We start from the raw sequence: 14,500 nt of genomic DNA, 5'->3' as shown, positions 1-14,500 counted from the left end.
CCTTGCCCTTTACGCACTGAGATGTCTCTGAATTCTCTGAATCTTTTCACAATATTATGTACTGTAGATGTTGAAAGACTTAAATTCTCTGCAATTTTGAGTTGAGAAATGTTCCTTTTGAACTGACTAACAATTCTCTCACGAATTTTGGCACAAAGGGGTGAGCCACGACCCATCCTTGCTTGCAAAGACTGAGGTTTTGATGGACGCTACTTTTATACCAGGTCATGATACCTCACCTACTACCAATTAGCCTGCTTAATGTGGAGTCTTCCAAACCGGTGTTACTTGAATATTCTGTGCGCCTTTCAATCTTATTTTAACTGTCCGAGCTTTTGTTGAGTGTGTTGCAGCCATCAAATTCTAAATTTGTGTATGTTTACAAAATACAATTAAGTTGGTCAGTAAAACTATTGAAAATTTTTCCTTTGTACTTCTGTCAGTTAAATAAAGGTTCACGTGAATTAACATATCACAGATTTTTGTTTTTATTGCATTTTGGAAAACATCCCAACTTTTCTGGAAATGGGGTTTGTACATCCTCATCTGATTTTTGTGTTCTTGGTGGTGTTGATGTCATCTGTTAAAGTTCAAAGTAGATTTATTATCAAAGTACATATATGTCACCACATACAACCCTGAGCTTAATTTTCTTATGGGCATGCTCAATAAATTCATTATAGAATTAATGAAAGACAATACCAGCTGGATGTTCAAACTGTGCAAAAGACAGCAAACTGCAAATATAAGAAGAAAGAATGAATGATAAATAAGCAATAAGTATTAACAACATGAGATGAAGAGTTCTTGAAAATGTCCATGAGTTGAGGGAACATTTCAGTAATGGGGCAAGTGAATTTGAGTGAAATTATCCTCATTGGTTCAAGAGCCTGGTGGTTGAAGGGTAATAACTTCCTGAACCTGGTGGGGTGAGTCCTGAGGCTCTTGTATCACATACCTGATGGCAGCAGTGAGAAGGGAACATGACCTAGATGGTGGGGGTTCCTGATCATAGATGCTGTTTTCCTGTGACAATGCTCCATGGAGATGTGCTCAGTGCTGAGGAGGGCTTTACCAGTGATGGACTAAGCCACATCCACTACTTTTTGTAGGATTTTTCCATTCAGGAGCATTATTTCCATATCAGGCTGTTGTGCATCAGTCAGTGTTCTCTCCACACATCTGTCGAAGTTTTAATATGATATTAGCAAGATATCATGCTGAAACTTAAACTCCTATGGAAGTAGAGGCACTGCTTTGCTTTCTTTGTAATTGCACTCAGGACAGATCCTTTGAAATGATAACATGAGGAATTTGAAGTTGACACCCTCTGCACTTCTAGTCCTCCAATGAGAACTGGCTCATGGACCTCTGGTTCCTACTCCTGAAGTCAATAATCAGCTCCTTGGTCTTGCTTACATTGAGTAAGAGGTTGTTGTTATGACACCACTCAGCCAGGTTTTCAATCTCTCTCCTATTTGTCACCACCTTTGATATGGCCTATGACAGCGGTGGTGTCACCAAGCTTGAACATGGCATTGGAGCTGTGCTTAGCCATAATCATAAGCATAAAGTGAGTACAACAGGGGGCTAAGCACACAGACTTGTGCACCTATGCTGATGGAGATTGTGGCAGAGATATTGCCAAACTGATCTGACTGGGGTCTGCAAGTGAGGAAGTGAGGATCCAATGAATAACGGATTGATTGGTGGCTTCCTTTGCTAAAGATATTTTTTTCCTGAGTCAAAAACTGAGTGTATGAGGTACAAGGGATATGAATGTTCTGCAAGCTGGTTGGTCAATCTTATCCAGAACTTTTTTTCTGTTCTCTTTCTCATTTCATGATCAAGGTTCTTTTAGCACAGGTCACTTCCTGGGGATGGGTGGGAGGGGGGTCTGATCAGTGGTATTCTGTGATTTGTTATTGATATATCATTAGGGTTGTCCTCGATGTGCTGTGTTTGCCAATATGAGCATGATCGACTGAGTTTTTGAAAAAATCCTTGCTTCAGGAAGACAATTTACAATCCACACCTAGCCCAGCAAGGTTAATATTAGATGATTGTTACTTCAATGATTGTGTTCCTTCAATGGAAGCTAATGTGGGTTTATTTGTATTATACAAGATTTGGCAACATTGACAATATTCTCCAGTGCGTTCGTGATTTCTGTATGCTTTTGACACAGCTTTGTAGAATAGGTCTTGACTGTAGATTAAAAGTGCTCCACCTCCTCCCTCCCACCTTTTTGTTCTATCTTTCCTTTCTTTACAGTCCAGATGAAGAGTCTCAAGCTGAAACATCACCTGTCCTTTTCACTTCGTGGATACTGCTGGACCTGCTCAGTTTTGTGTGTGGCTCCAGGTTGCCAGCAGCTGCAGTCATTCTTGCGTCTCCAGTGTATAGATTAAAGTGTACTTAGATTTGACTCTAATGTGTCTTCAATCAATATATGGTTAGCCTTGCACACCTGATGTGATACATTTCCTCACTGATTTCATTTAAAAATCATCTCGGGTGTGGAGCTCAAATATGCTGGTACAAAATAGTTGCCAAATACAGTCCCCCGACCTAAACATCATTGAAAATCTGTGGATAGACCTCAAACGAGCAGTGCATGCAAGACGGCACAAGAATCTCACAGAACTAGAAGCCTTTTGCAAGAAAGAATTGGTGAAAATTCCCCAAACAAGAATTGAAAGACACTTAGCTGGCTACAGAAAGCGTTTACAAGCTGTGATTCTTGCCAAAGGGGGTGTTACTAAGTACTGACCATGCAGGGTGCCCAAACTTTTGCTTTGGGCTCCTTTTCCTTTTTTTGTTATTTTCAAACTGTAAAAGATGGGGGAAAAAAGTAATCTTAAAATATTAAAGAAATATGTCATCTTTAACTATGCCTTTTGGAAATCAGTTAATCTTTTACTCACTTAGCTATTCACAGTAACAAATTTTGACCAGGAGTGCCCAAACTTTTGCATGCCATTGTATGTAGAAGTATTGCAAGACCTTCCATGATTGATATTTTCAAATTGTGATCTCCAGGCTGCTGCTGAAGCTTTTTCTGGCGAGGCAGTAAAGTGAATGATGCTATAGATATAGTAGTGACAATTTCGAGAAACAGAATTTGTTGTTAATTACACTCCACGTTATCTGTAATTGAGTTTATGTACAAATCTTCCAGAATTCAGTCATGGCCCATTTTCACAGGTGATGTGGGATTCTTTATCCAAGTTTATTAAACAGAATAAATGCTTCTTCCTCCAGATAATCTTCAAATTTACAGCTTTTCCTGCAGTTTTGCATGTATTGTCTTTAGTTGCCTAAGAGATGTGAAGATAGCTCTCCCTTTTGGCATTTGCAATTGCTATATGGATTACAAAATTCTCACAATCCTGAAAGGGCCATAGCTTTAGTGATTTTTGTATCCAGTAAACTCCCAATCAAGAAGTTCTATGTTCAATATTGCTTAATGTCATTTACAATACTCTACACAAGTGTAAAGAAGAACAAAGTCATTGTTATCCGAATGTGATGCAGCACAAAAAAATCTAAATAAGATAAAGAAGACAATAATAACATGATAATAAATTCATAGGTTAGCTTATATACATTGTCCAATGACATTACGCACAGCACTTTCTGTACATAAGATAACTGGTAGGAAATAATAAATGGTGGTGGGGTGGTTTAGTGGGTGGAGGTGTTGATCAGCCTTACTGCGTGTGGAAAGTAACCGTCTTTGCGTCTGGTGGTCTTGGCATGGATGCTATGTAGCTTCCTCCATGATGGGAGTGAGACAAGCGTTCCATGAGTGGGGTGAATGTGATCCTTCGTGATATTGTTGGCCTTTTTCATCACCTTTCTATATATGTGCCCTTGATGGTGGGTAGACTGGTGTAGATGAGTGTTATTCCTCTCCTAATCATTGAATATTTTCTATCTTCACCACTTCACCATTAAAGTTACTTTTGAAGTAGAATTTTGTGATGCTTTATCATGAACTGAGGAGAATGCAAAGGGTTCATAGAATGTGGGGAAAAGAGCATTTATCAGACTTCACTGTTAAGATTTACCCTGCCTTCTAATTCACTTGAGCTATTTCTAACACATCCCCCACCCTTTCTGGGTCCATCTCAATCTCAGGGGACAAACTATTCATTGATTTGGCTCAAGTGCTCAGAAAACATTCTCCTGGTCTGGTGATTCTGGAGCATGGTGCTTCATTTAAACATAAGGGGGTGCACTTCCTAATGAGGTAAGAAATGTCTTGCATTGTGAATATTTGGAATTTGCTACTATCAAGGACTTCAAATACGGACTTTAGAGAATATTCATAACAGATCAAATTTGGACACTAATGGAACAGTGGAATTGGAATTGGATTGGGAACATGAATTATAACATCTGGTAAATCACCAAAGGGTAAGCTTTGTGTGTCCATCTTCAAAGATGCAACTGTGCAAAGCTGTATTTAGAGCAAGAAGATTATCTACTGGGTTTGTGACATTCATTATAAATGTCGTTATTGATCATTGCCCAACCTCATTTCCAGCTATGGAGAGTGAATAATTTAAAGGTGGGTTTGTTCTCCAAGCTATTGCAGCTGTGGCCCTACCAAATTAACTTCGTAATTTCGTGTGTTGCAGTTACAAAATAGCTAGAATATCTGCTTACAAGCAATGTGTAAAGAGGAGAAAAAAACCTGCACAATTTGTACATTACCTGCTAGTAGGTAATGTTTGAAGTGAAACCTCATTAGAGAAATAGATTTAGTTAGGATCTGAGAATAATATGCCATTCAGGTGGAAATGACATGAGTGGATTAAGCTTCGAATCATAGTTATACTGCCTAGAACAGGCCCTTTAGCCCAACCCATCCATGCCCGACCATGATGTCTGTCTGAGCTAATCCTATTTACCTGTGTTTGACCCATACCCATTTAAGGCTTTTCTATCCATGTACCTGCCTAAATGTCTTCTAAATATTATAATTGAACCTGTCTCTACAAGTTCCTCTGGCAACTTGTTCTAGCCGTGTGGAAGAAGTTTCCCTTCAGAACTCTTCAATCTTTCCTGTAACATCTGCCGGATAATGCTGAGGATGATCTACGAGTCTGTGGTGACCAGTGCGATCATGTTTGCTGTCGTGTGCTGGGGCAGCAGGCTGAAGGTAGCAGACACCAACAGAATCAACAAACTCATTCGCAAGGCCAGTGATGTGGGGATGGAACTGGTGGTGTCTGAAAAGATGATGCTGTCTAAGTTGCATGCCATCTTGGACAATGTCTCCCATCCACTACATAATGTACTGGTTGGGCACAGGAGTACATTCAGCCAGAGACTCATTCCACCAAGATGCAACACAGAGCGTCATAGGAAGTCATTCCTGCCTGTGGCTATCAAACTTTACAACTCCTCCCTCAGAGCGTCAGACACCCTGAGCCAATAGGCTGGTCCTGGACTTATTTCCTGGCATAATTTACATATTACTATATAACTATTTATGGTTTTATTACTATTTAATTATTTATGGTGCAACTGTAACGAAAACCAATTTCCCCCTGGATCAATAAAATATGACTATGACTAAAACCACTTACGTTGGGGGAAAAATACTGGCCAGCTACGTTACCTATGCCCCTAATGATTTTATATAATCTTTATATAAAGCCACCCTTCAGTTTCCTATGCCTTTGGTGGATGTGGGGAAGGAGAGGGAAGAAACGTCACAATGGATCCTGTCTCTCCCTATAACTGAAGGCCTCCGGTCCCAGTAACATCTTCATGTACAACCTTTTTAGTTTAATGACATCCTATAGCTGGAAAAATTAGAACTGTGCATAATACTCCAGTTTTGGTCTCACCGACTTGAGCAGTTAGACCATAGGAGGGGAGGGAACGTTGACTCAGACCATGAGTCGGGCATTTTCATGCCCTACAAGGTGCAGATTGGAAGCCTGTGTGGGGCACCACTCCTCGCACAGACACTAGAGCAATGTGTGGTGTGGTTGAGTGCCTTGCTCAAGGACACAAACATGCTGTCACAGCTGAGGCCCGAACTAGCAACCTTCAGATCACTAGACGAACTCCTTAACCATTTGGCCACGTGCCCAACACATAGACTACTATTCGACCCATTAAATCTACTCTGCCATTCCTTCATGATATTCTTTTGCTTTTTCCCATGACCTTTGGCCTTACTGATTAAGAGCCCATCAACCTTCGCTTTAAATATACCTGATGACTTTGCCTCCATGCTGTCAGTACCAGCATCGATAGAAATGAATAGATAGCTGACGTTTTGGCCGAGACTCTCCTTTAGGACAGAGAAGGAAGGGGGAGAGATGTGGAAATAAAAAGGTGGGGATGGGGGTGGGCGTTAGCAGGAGGTGATAGGTGAAGCCAGGAGGGTGGGAAAGGTCAAGGGCTGGAAAAGGAGGAATCTGATAGGTCAGGAGAGTGGACCATGGGAGGAGGAGGAGGAGAGGACCCAGGACGAAGTTATAGGTAAGAGAGAAGAGATAAAAGGTTAGAGGAGAATTGGGGGAGGAGTGGAATTTGATCACTGGAGAAATTGATATTCAGATAGTGAATCGACTATCCACTATGACCTCTGTCTCCTTCCACAAAGCCAATTTGGTATCCAGTTGACTACCTCACCCTGGATCTAATCCTCCAGACCAGGCTGCCATTTGGGACCTTGTCAATGCCTTGCTAAGGTCCATATAGACAGCTTCCACTGCTCTGCCCTCATCAATCCTCTAGGTTACCACTTAAAAACACTCAAATTTGAGAAGTGCAATTCTCCAAGTGCTCAGCAGATCCATGCTAAGCACCCCCGATCAGCCTTTGCCTCTCCAATGCTGGTATATGCTGTTCCTCCAAATTCCCTCCAGAATCTTTCCTACCACTAATGTTTGGCTCATTGGCTTGTGGTTCCCTGGGTTGCCCCTACAGTATGGAAATGAAGATACAAGAATAAAGACATAATCTGCTATCACTGGTGGAACAGTAAGATATAAAGTAGATGACAAATAAAGCAGACATCATGTCTTTTTTTATTTGTGGTTGATCTTCAGAACAGGTTAAGATGAACGGTCAAAATCATTTTATTAAGAGATACAATATGCAATAGTAGTTAGAAACTACTTTTGAATGTTGGAATATATAACAATTATATGATCTTTTCAGCAACGTTAACTGCATCTTTGAAATTCTACACATCCTTAAAGATTCTTCCACATATGACTCTGTAGGTCAGTACAAGATCAAACAGTAAAAGGATTTCCATTCCTTAATGTACAGCTAATGAGAAATTAGCAGCATACTCAGTTTCTGAGATGAGCTGACCTGCATGTCTGCTGAATCGTTTTACTGCTGGAAGAAATGTAAGTAATTGACAGCTCTAAAATCTAAAAGAAGACATAATTAAAGGTAATTGGAAGAAAGAATTTTCAGTTGAAGTGGTTGAAATGAATTGCCTGAAAATGCATGAGAAGCAAAAATTCTAATGTATTTAAAAACATCGAGATGGCCACAAAATAGCTATTGAGGTCCAAGTGTAATTTATTGTTACATGGATGCACAGGTAAAATGAAAAGTTAACTTGCTGCAGGATCAAGCACATAGCACCATATGTAGCAATCATAAGAAAAACAAATTATACATTTTATAAGAAAACGGAAACACCAGGACCATTTTAATGTAAAGTGGTCAAATTGCTCATCGTGTAATCAACTGTAGTGATTAGCTTATCCTGGGGTTAGTGGACTGGCTATAGACTGAACGGCTTTCCGTTCTGTAAATTTTCGTTTTAAGAATAAATACGGCCAAAATGTTAACCAGAAAATTAATTAAATGTTAATTAAGGCCAGCAACTTTAAATTTCTCGATGTAATTATTTCCGAGGACCTGACCTGGACCCAGCCCGTAAGTGCAATTACGATGAAAGCTTTGACAAACATCTATGGATGTGTAGCGGAAAGTATGTTGCCCGGATGCATCACATTCCCTTAAGTGGAAAATCCTACAAAAAGTAGTGGATATGACAGTCTAGCACGGGTAAAGCCTTCTCCACCATTGAGCACATCTATATGAAACGCTGTTGCAAGAAGACACTGGAGCCTCAGGACTCTCAACCAGATTCAAGAATAGTTACCACCCACAGCATTCAGGGAGAACTTCATTCATCTTGACTCATCATTGAAATGTTCCAACAACCAATGGGCTCACTTTTAAGGATTAAGGATTTTTCATCTCATGTTATTTATGTTTTGGCTATTTATTAATTTATTATTTATTTTTGTATTTGCAGTTTGTTCTCTGCACTCTGGTTGAAAGCCCAAGTTGGGCAGTCTTTCATTGCTTCTGTTATAATTATTAGTGTATAGATTTATTGAGTATGCCCACTAGAAAATTAATTCTCAAGGTTGTATATATGGTGACATATGTACGTTAATGATAAATGTAATTTGCACCTTTGAAATTCTAACAATCTAGGAAGATGCGCGTGTGAGTTGGCTATGATATATTGGGAAAATTGCATTAAGAAGAGGGTGAACAAACATTGGCAAAGATTTAAAGAATTAATGCATGGTTTTCATACAGAAAGTACAGAACAGTTATAGAACTGAAGAAGATATCCTGATATTACCAAGAATAATACTAATCTTTAGCCAGGAAAAATAGCAGTCGGGTTGCGGAGAGTCGACTTGAATTTATTAAAAAGTTTATTTGCTTGATAGATCTTTTTTCCGAGTCTGTAAGGATGGGTTTTTGGACGCTCAGAAGACCTTCAATAATGTGCTATAGAAAATCAAAATTAGGAGTGCAAAGTATTGGAATGGTAAAGAGAGAGGCTGAATAGCCCAAGTATCAACAGTACTTACTTATTTCAATAATTGCATTATTTTGCCTTTCAGAAAAATCCCTGATGGTTTATGTTGTTCGGCTTTGATTGTGTGTGGAAGATTTTGTGTAGCTTGCGTTAATTTTATTTTGATCCGTAACCACAGCGAAACGTCGCTACTCGTTATCTAGCCATATGAAAAATTATGGAGCTCAGCATCTGTACCACCAACTTCGAACACCCACCTGTTCCCTATTCTGCATTGTCTAAACTTACCGGTAACAAGTGAATGGTAACACTTTACATTCAATTTTTAGAGAATATTAATAATTGATTTCCTCTATAAACAAATACAAGTATAATTATATAAAGTCACAGCACTGTTCATCATAAATATAATGAATAACAGGATTAATTTAAAACCCTGAGAGGACGGACGATTTCTACCTGCGTCTCCTGAGCTGTCACCCGGTAGGGGGCGCGGGTAGCGGCGGAGCATGAATACCATTGGCTGACGGCGCATTCGACGTCATTGGAAACGGCCCGGCTTCACAGGACCCGAAGTAGCTGTCCTGGGAAACTCTTGGCACCGGCCGCCGAGTTCAGCTCGTGTTCCTGGTAGCTCCGGTGAACGGTCGGGGAAGCAGTGCTGGGAAGGTATCCTCCTGCGGGTGGTTGGGGGAGTGGAGGGCACCGGGGATCCCGAGCCCGTCGGTTCCACGTGAGCAGCGGTTCCAGCACCCCGTGCGTGACCGGAGGCAGAGTAGGACATCGTGGTGGTGGGGGAGGGGGTTCCCTTTGCCTCCGGCTCTGGGTGGGTGGGAAGGAGACATGTCCCGGGACATCGTGGTCCCCATGCCCCGGGGGGAGGAGAGGGGAGGGGAGGGGTGTGGACAGAGCGGCACCACGACATCGTGGGAAGGTGGGGAGGGAAGCGAGGGTGTTGGGAAGAGCGGGTACCAGGACCCAATGTGGGAAGAGGTCCCTTTACTTCTGAGGGGTGGTGGGAGGGAAAGTGGTCCCTGGTGCACGGAGGGGATGGTGAGTATGCCCGGAACACGGAGGGTGGGTGGGGAGAAACGAAGAGCGTGTCCGCACTCCGTCTGCCCCCTGTACGTGTCCGGTGGCTGTTTTCTCTCCCGTGCTTTCTGCTTGGCTTGGAGTTGATGCTTAGTGACCGTGGTCTAATGCGGCCAGGATAGAGGTGCCCCGCTCCTCCACAGCGTGATCAATATGTACCAACCATGATGCCAATTTAAACCAGTAATCCCATTTGCCTGCACGCGATCCTTATCTTTCCATTCCCTGCGCGCTCACGTGACCGACTAAATGCTTTAAATGTCACTATCTTGCCTGATTCCACGATCTCTCCTGGCGTGCGATCTCGGCACCTACCGCCCTTTCTGTCAAAAACACAGCTGCTAGATGCTTACAAGCTTGTGTGTATATGCTGGCTCATGACGGTAGACTTGAGATCAGCCACTACCACCCACAACGTGATTGAGGCTGGATGCTCTAATTTACCTTTTTCAGCAGTGCAAGCTTCTAATTTATTTTTGTTCCTTCAATTCAATGTTTTTGCAAACTGTTGCTTGAGCGAGATACACCAGCTAATTGTGGTGTCACAACAACAACCTTCCACTCAACGTCAGTAAGACCAAGAAGAGTTGATTGTCGACTTCAGAAAGGGTAGGACGAGGAAATATGAACCAATCGTCAGGGAGGGATCAGAAGTGGAGAGAGTGAGTTTCACGTTCTTGGTTGTTAAGATCTCTGAGGGTCTAACCTAGTCCCAACATATTAATGCAGCTATAAAGAAGGCAAGAAAGTGGCTATGTTTCACTTGGAGTTTAAGGAGATTTGGTTTGTTGCCTAAAACACTTGAAAACCTCTGCAGATGTATTTTGGTGAGCATCAGTCTGGTGTGGGGGTGGGGGCTACTGTATAGGATCGAATGAAACAGCAGAAAGTTGTGAAATTAGTCAGCTCCATCTTCGGTAACGAGCCTCAATATGCAAGACATCTTCGAGGAGCAGCGCCTCAGAAAGGCAGCGTCCAGTAGTAAGGATCCCCATCACCCAGGACATGCCCTCTTATTGTTACTGTCAGAAAGGAGGTCAGAGCCTCAAGGTACACATTCTGCAATTCAGGAACAACTTCTTCCCCTCTGCCACCCAATTCTTAAATAGACATTCAACCCATGAACACTACCTCACTTTCTTAATATTATTTCTGTTTTTACACTATTTTCAAATTCACTATTTAAATACACATATTTACAATAATTTATTTCTATATTATCATTTATTGCATTATACTGCTGCAGCTAAGTTAACAAATTTCATGATGTGGCAGACCTCAGTTTGTGCAGCTTCAGAGCTGTGTCACACGTTGCTATAAACAACACTGGGGCCCCACAGGGGCCTGTATTGGCTCCCTTCCTGATTACCCTGTATACCTCGGACTTTAGGTACAACACTGAGTCATGTCACCTGCAGGAATTCTCTGATGACCCAGCAATAGTTGGGTGTATAAAGGGAGGACAGGAGGATGAATGCCAGGCTGTGGTTGAGGACTTTGTCAAACATAGAAAACATAGAAAATAGGTGCAGGAGTAGGCCATTCGGCCCTTCGAGCCTGCACCGCTATTTATTATGATCATGGCTGATCATCCAACTCAGAAACCCGCCCCAGCCTTCCCTCCATACCCCCTGACCCCTGTAGCCACAAGGGCCATATCTAACTCCCTCTTAAACATAGCCAATGAACTGGCCTCAACAGTTTCCTGTGGCAGAGAATTCCACAGATTCACCACTCTCTGTGTGAAGAAGTTTTTCCTAATCTCGGTCCTAAAAGGCTTCCCCTATATCCTCAAACTGTGACCCCTCGTTCTGGACTTCCCCAACATCGGGAACAATCTTCCTGCATTTAGCCTGTCCAATCCCTTTAGGATCTTATACGTTTCAATCAGATCCCCCCTCAATCTTCTAAATTCCAATGAGTACAAGCCCAGTTCATCCAGTCTTTCTTCATATGAAAGTCCTGCCATCCCAGGAATCAATCTGGTGAACCTTCTTTGTACTCCCTCTATGGCAAAGATGTCTTTCCTCAGGTTAGGGGACCAAAACTGCACACAATACTCCAGGTGTGGCCAAACGGTGCAAGCTGAATCATCTGCAGCTCAGCATCAGTAAGACAAAGCAGATGGTAATAGACTTTAGCAAGACTAAGCCTGCACTGCTCCCTGTTACTATTGATGGTGAGGACGAGGATGTGGTGAGGACCTGTAAGTAGCTGTGGGATGCACCTGGATGACACACTTAAGTGAAGCACCAACACAGAACAAGAAGGGCCAGAGTCGCCTCTACTTCCTGAGGAGACGGAGGTCCTTTGGAATATGCAGGCCTCTCTTTCACATGTTCTACCAGTCTGTAGTTCCCAGTACAATCTTCTATGTGTGGTGTGCTGGGGCAACGGCATCCACACAGGTGATGCCAACAGGCTGAATAAACTGATTAGAAAGGCTGGCTCTGCTATAGGAGTCAAACTGGGCATACTGGAGGTTGTAGTAGAACAAAGGACCCTCTGGAAAATCGTAGCAATTCTGGACAATGTTTCTCACCCTCTGCATGCCATCTTGGCTGAACAGAGGAGCACTTTCAGTCATAGACTGGACAACTGTGCTGCTCCAAAGAGCACTACATGAGGTCATTCTTACCCTCGGCCATAAGGCTATATAATGTGTCAACCTATAGCCGGGGGAAGTGATGACCCCCTCCTGGTCGACTGTTATTAACCTCTGTTTACCACACCCTGTGCAATACCACCATCACTTACCTGCACGGTGTGAATGTGCACCCATTACTGTATAATATTACGGTAATTCTTGTACTACCATCTTATCAGTCTGATCTTGTAAATTGTATTTTTAGGGTAACTTTTTTATTATTCTTTCTTCTGATATTTGTATATCTGTGCACTTGCAGTGTTACTGTGACACCGTAATTTCCTTTGGGATCAATAAAGTATCTATGTGCTGGTGATATTAAAACTGATTCTGTTTCTACTCTGATCACCAGCTGGAACCTAAACTCTCCTTAATCATTCTTAAGGCCTATTGTTTTAACTAACCCTTTAAATCATGTATTTTAGCATCAGCTTTTGCTCAATAATGCTTCATGAAGCAACTTGGCATATTTTAAAACGTCATCAAAAGTGATTACATAATACAGACCTTTTCCTGACGAGGGGTCTCGGCCTGAAATGTTGACCATTTTATTTATTTCCATAGATTGCTGCCTGACCTGCTGAGTTCCTCCAGCATTTTGTTTGTGTGCTATACAAATGCACTTTATTCATTGTTAATGAAAGAGTGCTTGGACCACTTTAGTAGCCTGAATCAAAATTTAATGTACATTCCACTAGATGCACGAAAACAGATGAATACCAAATAGTTAACCATATAATTTTGTCTGTATTTCAGCGGAGAACTGTTGGTATTTTGATCCATGGACGTATAATTCTTTCAAAAGTAAGCTTCAGAAGGTTTGAAGGCCAAGTTCATCCATACACAAAGATTCAGGATGTTCAGGAAAAAACTAGATAATCGTATCAGAGTCCAAATTGAAAATGGTGTGGCACAGCGCCAACGGACGATGTTTGTCATTGTGGGAGATCGTGGCAGAGATCAGGTACGTAGTTAAAAGTGGAATGGTGCTTGTTTGATATTGTACTGGCGGTTAATTTACTTTGTAGATTAAAATTTGCATTGTCAGTGGAGATGGATGGTTGCAGGGAATCGAAAGAGTACAGAACACAAGTGGGTTCTTTTGCTCCACCTTGCTGTGCCTGTCCATGCTCATCCCATTTGTCCACATTAGCTCTGCATCCCAATGAGCATTTCCAGATGAATGTACTCCCAATAGCTACCACATTCTTCCTGCAGTGTAGTGACCAGAACTGTGCACAGTTCTCCAAATGCAGTCCAACCAGTGTTTTGTACATGATATCCTAACTCTTATACTCATTGTCTCGGTCTATGAGGGCAAGTATATTAAATCTTTTTCTCACTACTCTATTCACCTGTATTGCTTTTTTCAGAGACTTATGGGCTTGTATCCCAAAGCCTCTCTATATGCCATTACTCTTTTTTTTCCTGCCATTTACTCCAGAAGATGTTTCCTAGAATGTCCTTATCCTCAACAATATTAGGGCCCGGAGCATGTCCAAAAGACAGGGGTGAGACTTGCCTGTGTCTCCAGAGTTGCCAAAAATGGATCATCCATTTGGAGTTTGTCCTCCTCAGATATCCACACCCTCGTCGAAGCCAGTTTGCAGCTAATTCTATTAAGGTGAAGTCAATAAGTGGTTGGGAATTCCTGGATACAACAAAAGCTGTGGGACAAGATAATATGTTAGCTGTAATACTGAAGACTACACTCCAGAACTAGTCACATTGTCACTAGTCTATTCACATTGTTTCACCACATTTGCAACAGCAGCATCTGTCCATTTTCAGACCATCCCCGGGTGTGTTCACTTTTGAGGATGTCCCTAAGTTCATTTTGTCCCGAAGTCAGGAGAAAAATGCTCTATGATTGTAACAGTAACTTGATATTATAGAAATGAATGGCATCAAAAACACACGACTGA

General features: G+C 41.8%; 1 protein-coding gene across 2 annotated transcripts in view; it reads left to right on the top strand.

Annotated features, from left to right (window-relative positions):
* Positions 1-9,390: 9,390 nt before the first annotated feature.
* The window catches only part of nat10 (N-acetyltransferase 10), a 62,391-nt gene continuing 57,281 nt past the window's right edge, over positions 9,391-14,500 (top strand). The window contains exons 1-2 of one of the 2 annotated variants that reach the window (XM_063061804.1): positions 9,391-9,505; positions 13,332-13,539. In XM_063061804.1, the coding sequence (XP_062917874.1) occupies positions 13,432-13,539 (108 nt within the window). In that variant the 5' untranslated portion in view covers positions 9,391-9,505; positions 13,332-13,431. Of the gene's footprint in view, positions 9,506-10,051; positions 10,591-13,331; positions 13,540-14,500 lie in introns of those variants that run through there. The other variant, XM_063061803.1, reaches the window with a different exon arrangement.

The sequence above is a fragment of the Mobula hypostoma genome, chromosome 11 (assembly GCF_963921235.1).
Source record: "Mobula hypostoma chromosome 11, sMobHyp1.1, whole genome shotgun sequence".
NCBI classification, from domain to species: Eukaryota; Metazoa; Chordata; class Chondrichthyes; order Myliobatiformes; family Myliobatidae; genus Mobula; species Mobula hypostoma.
Note: the sequence above shows the minus strand (reverse complement) of the source record. Positions and strands in the feature narration are given on the sequence as shown.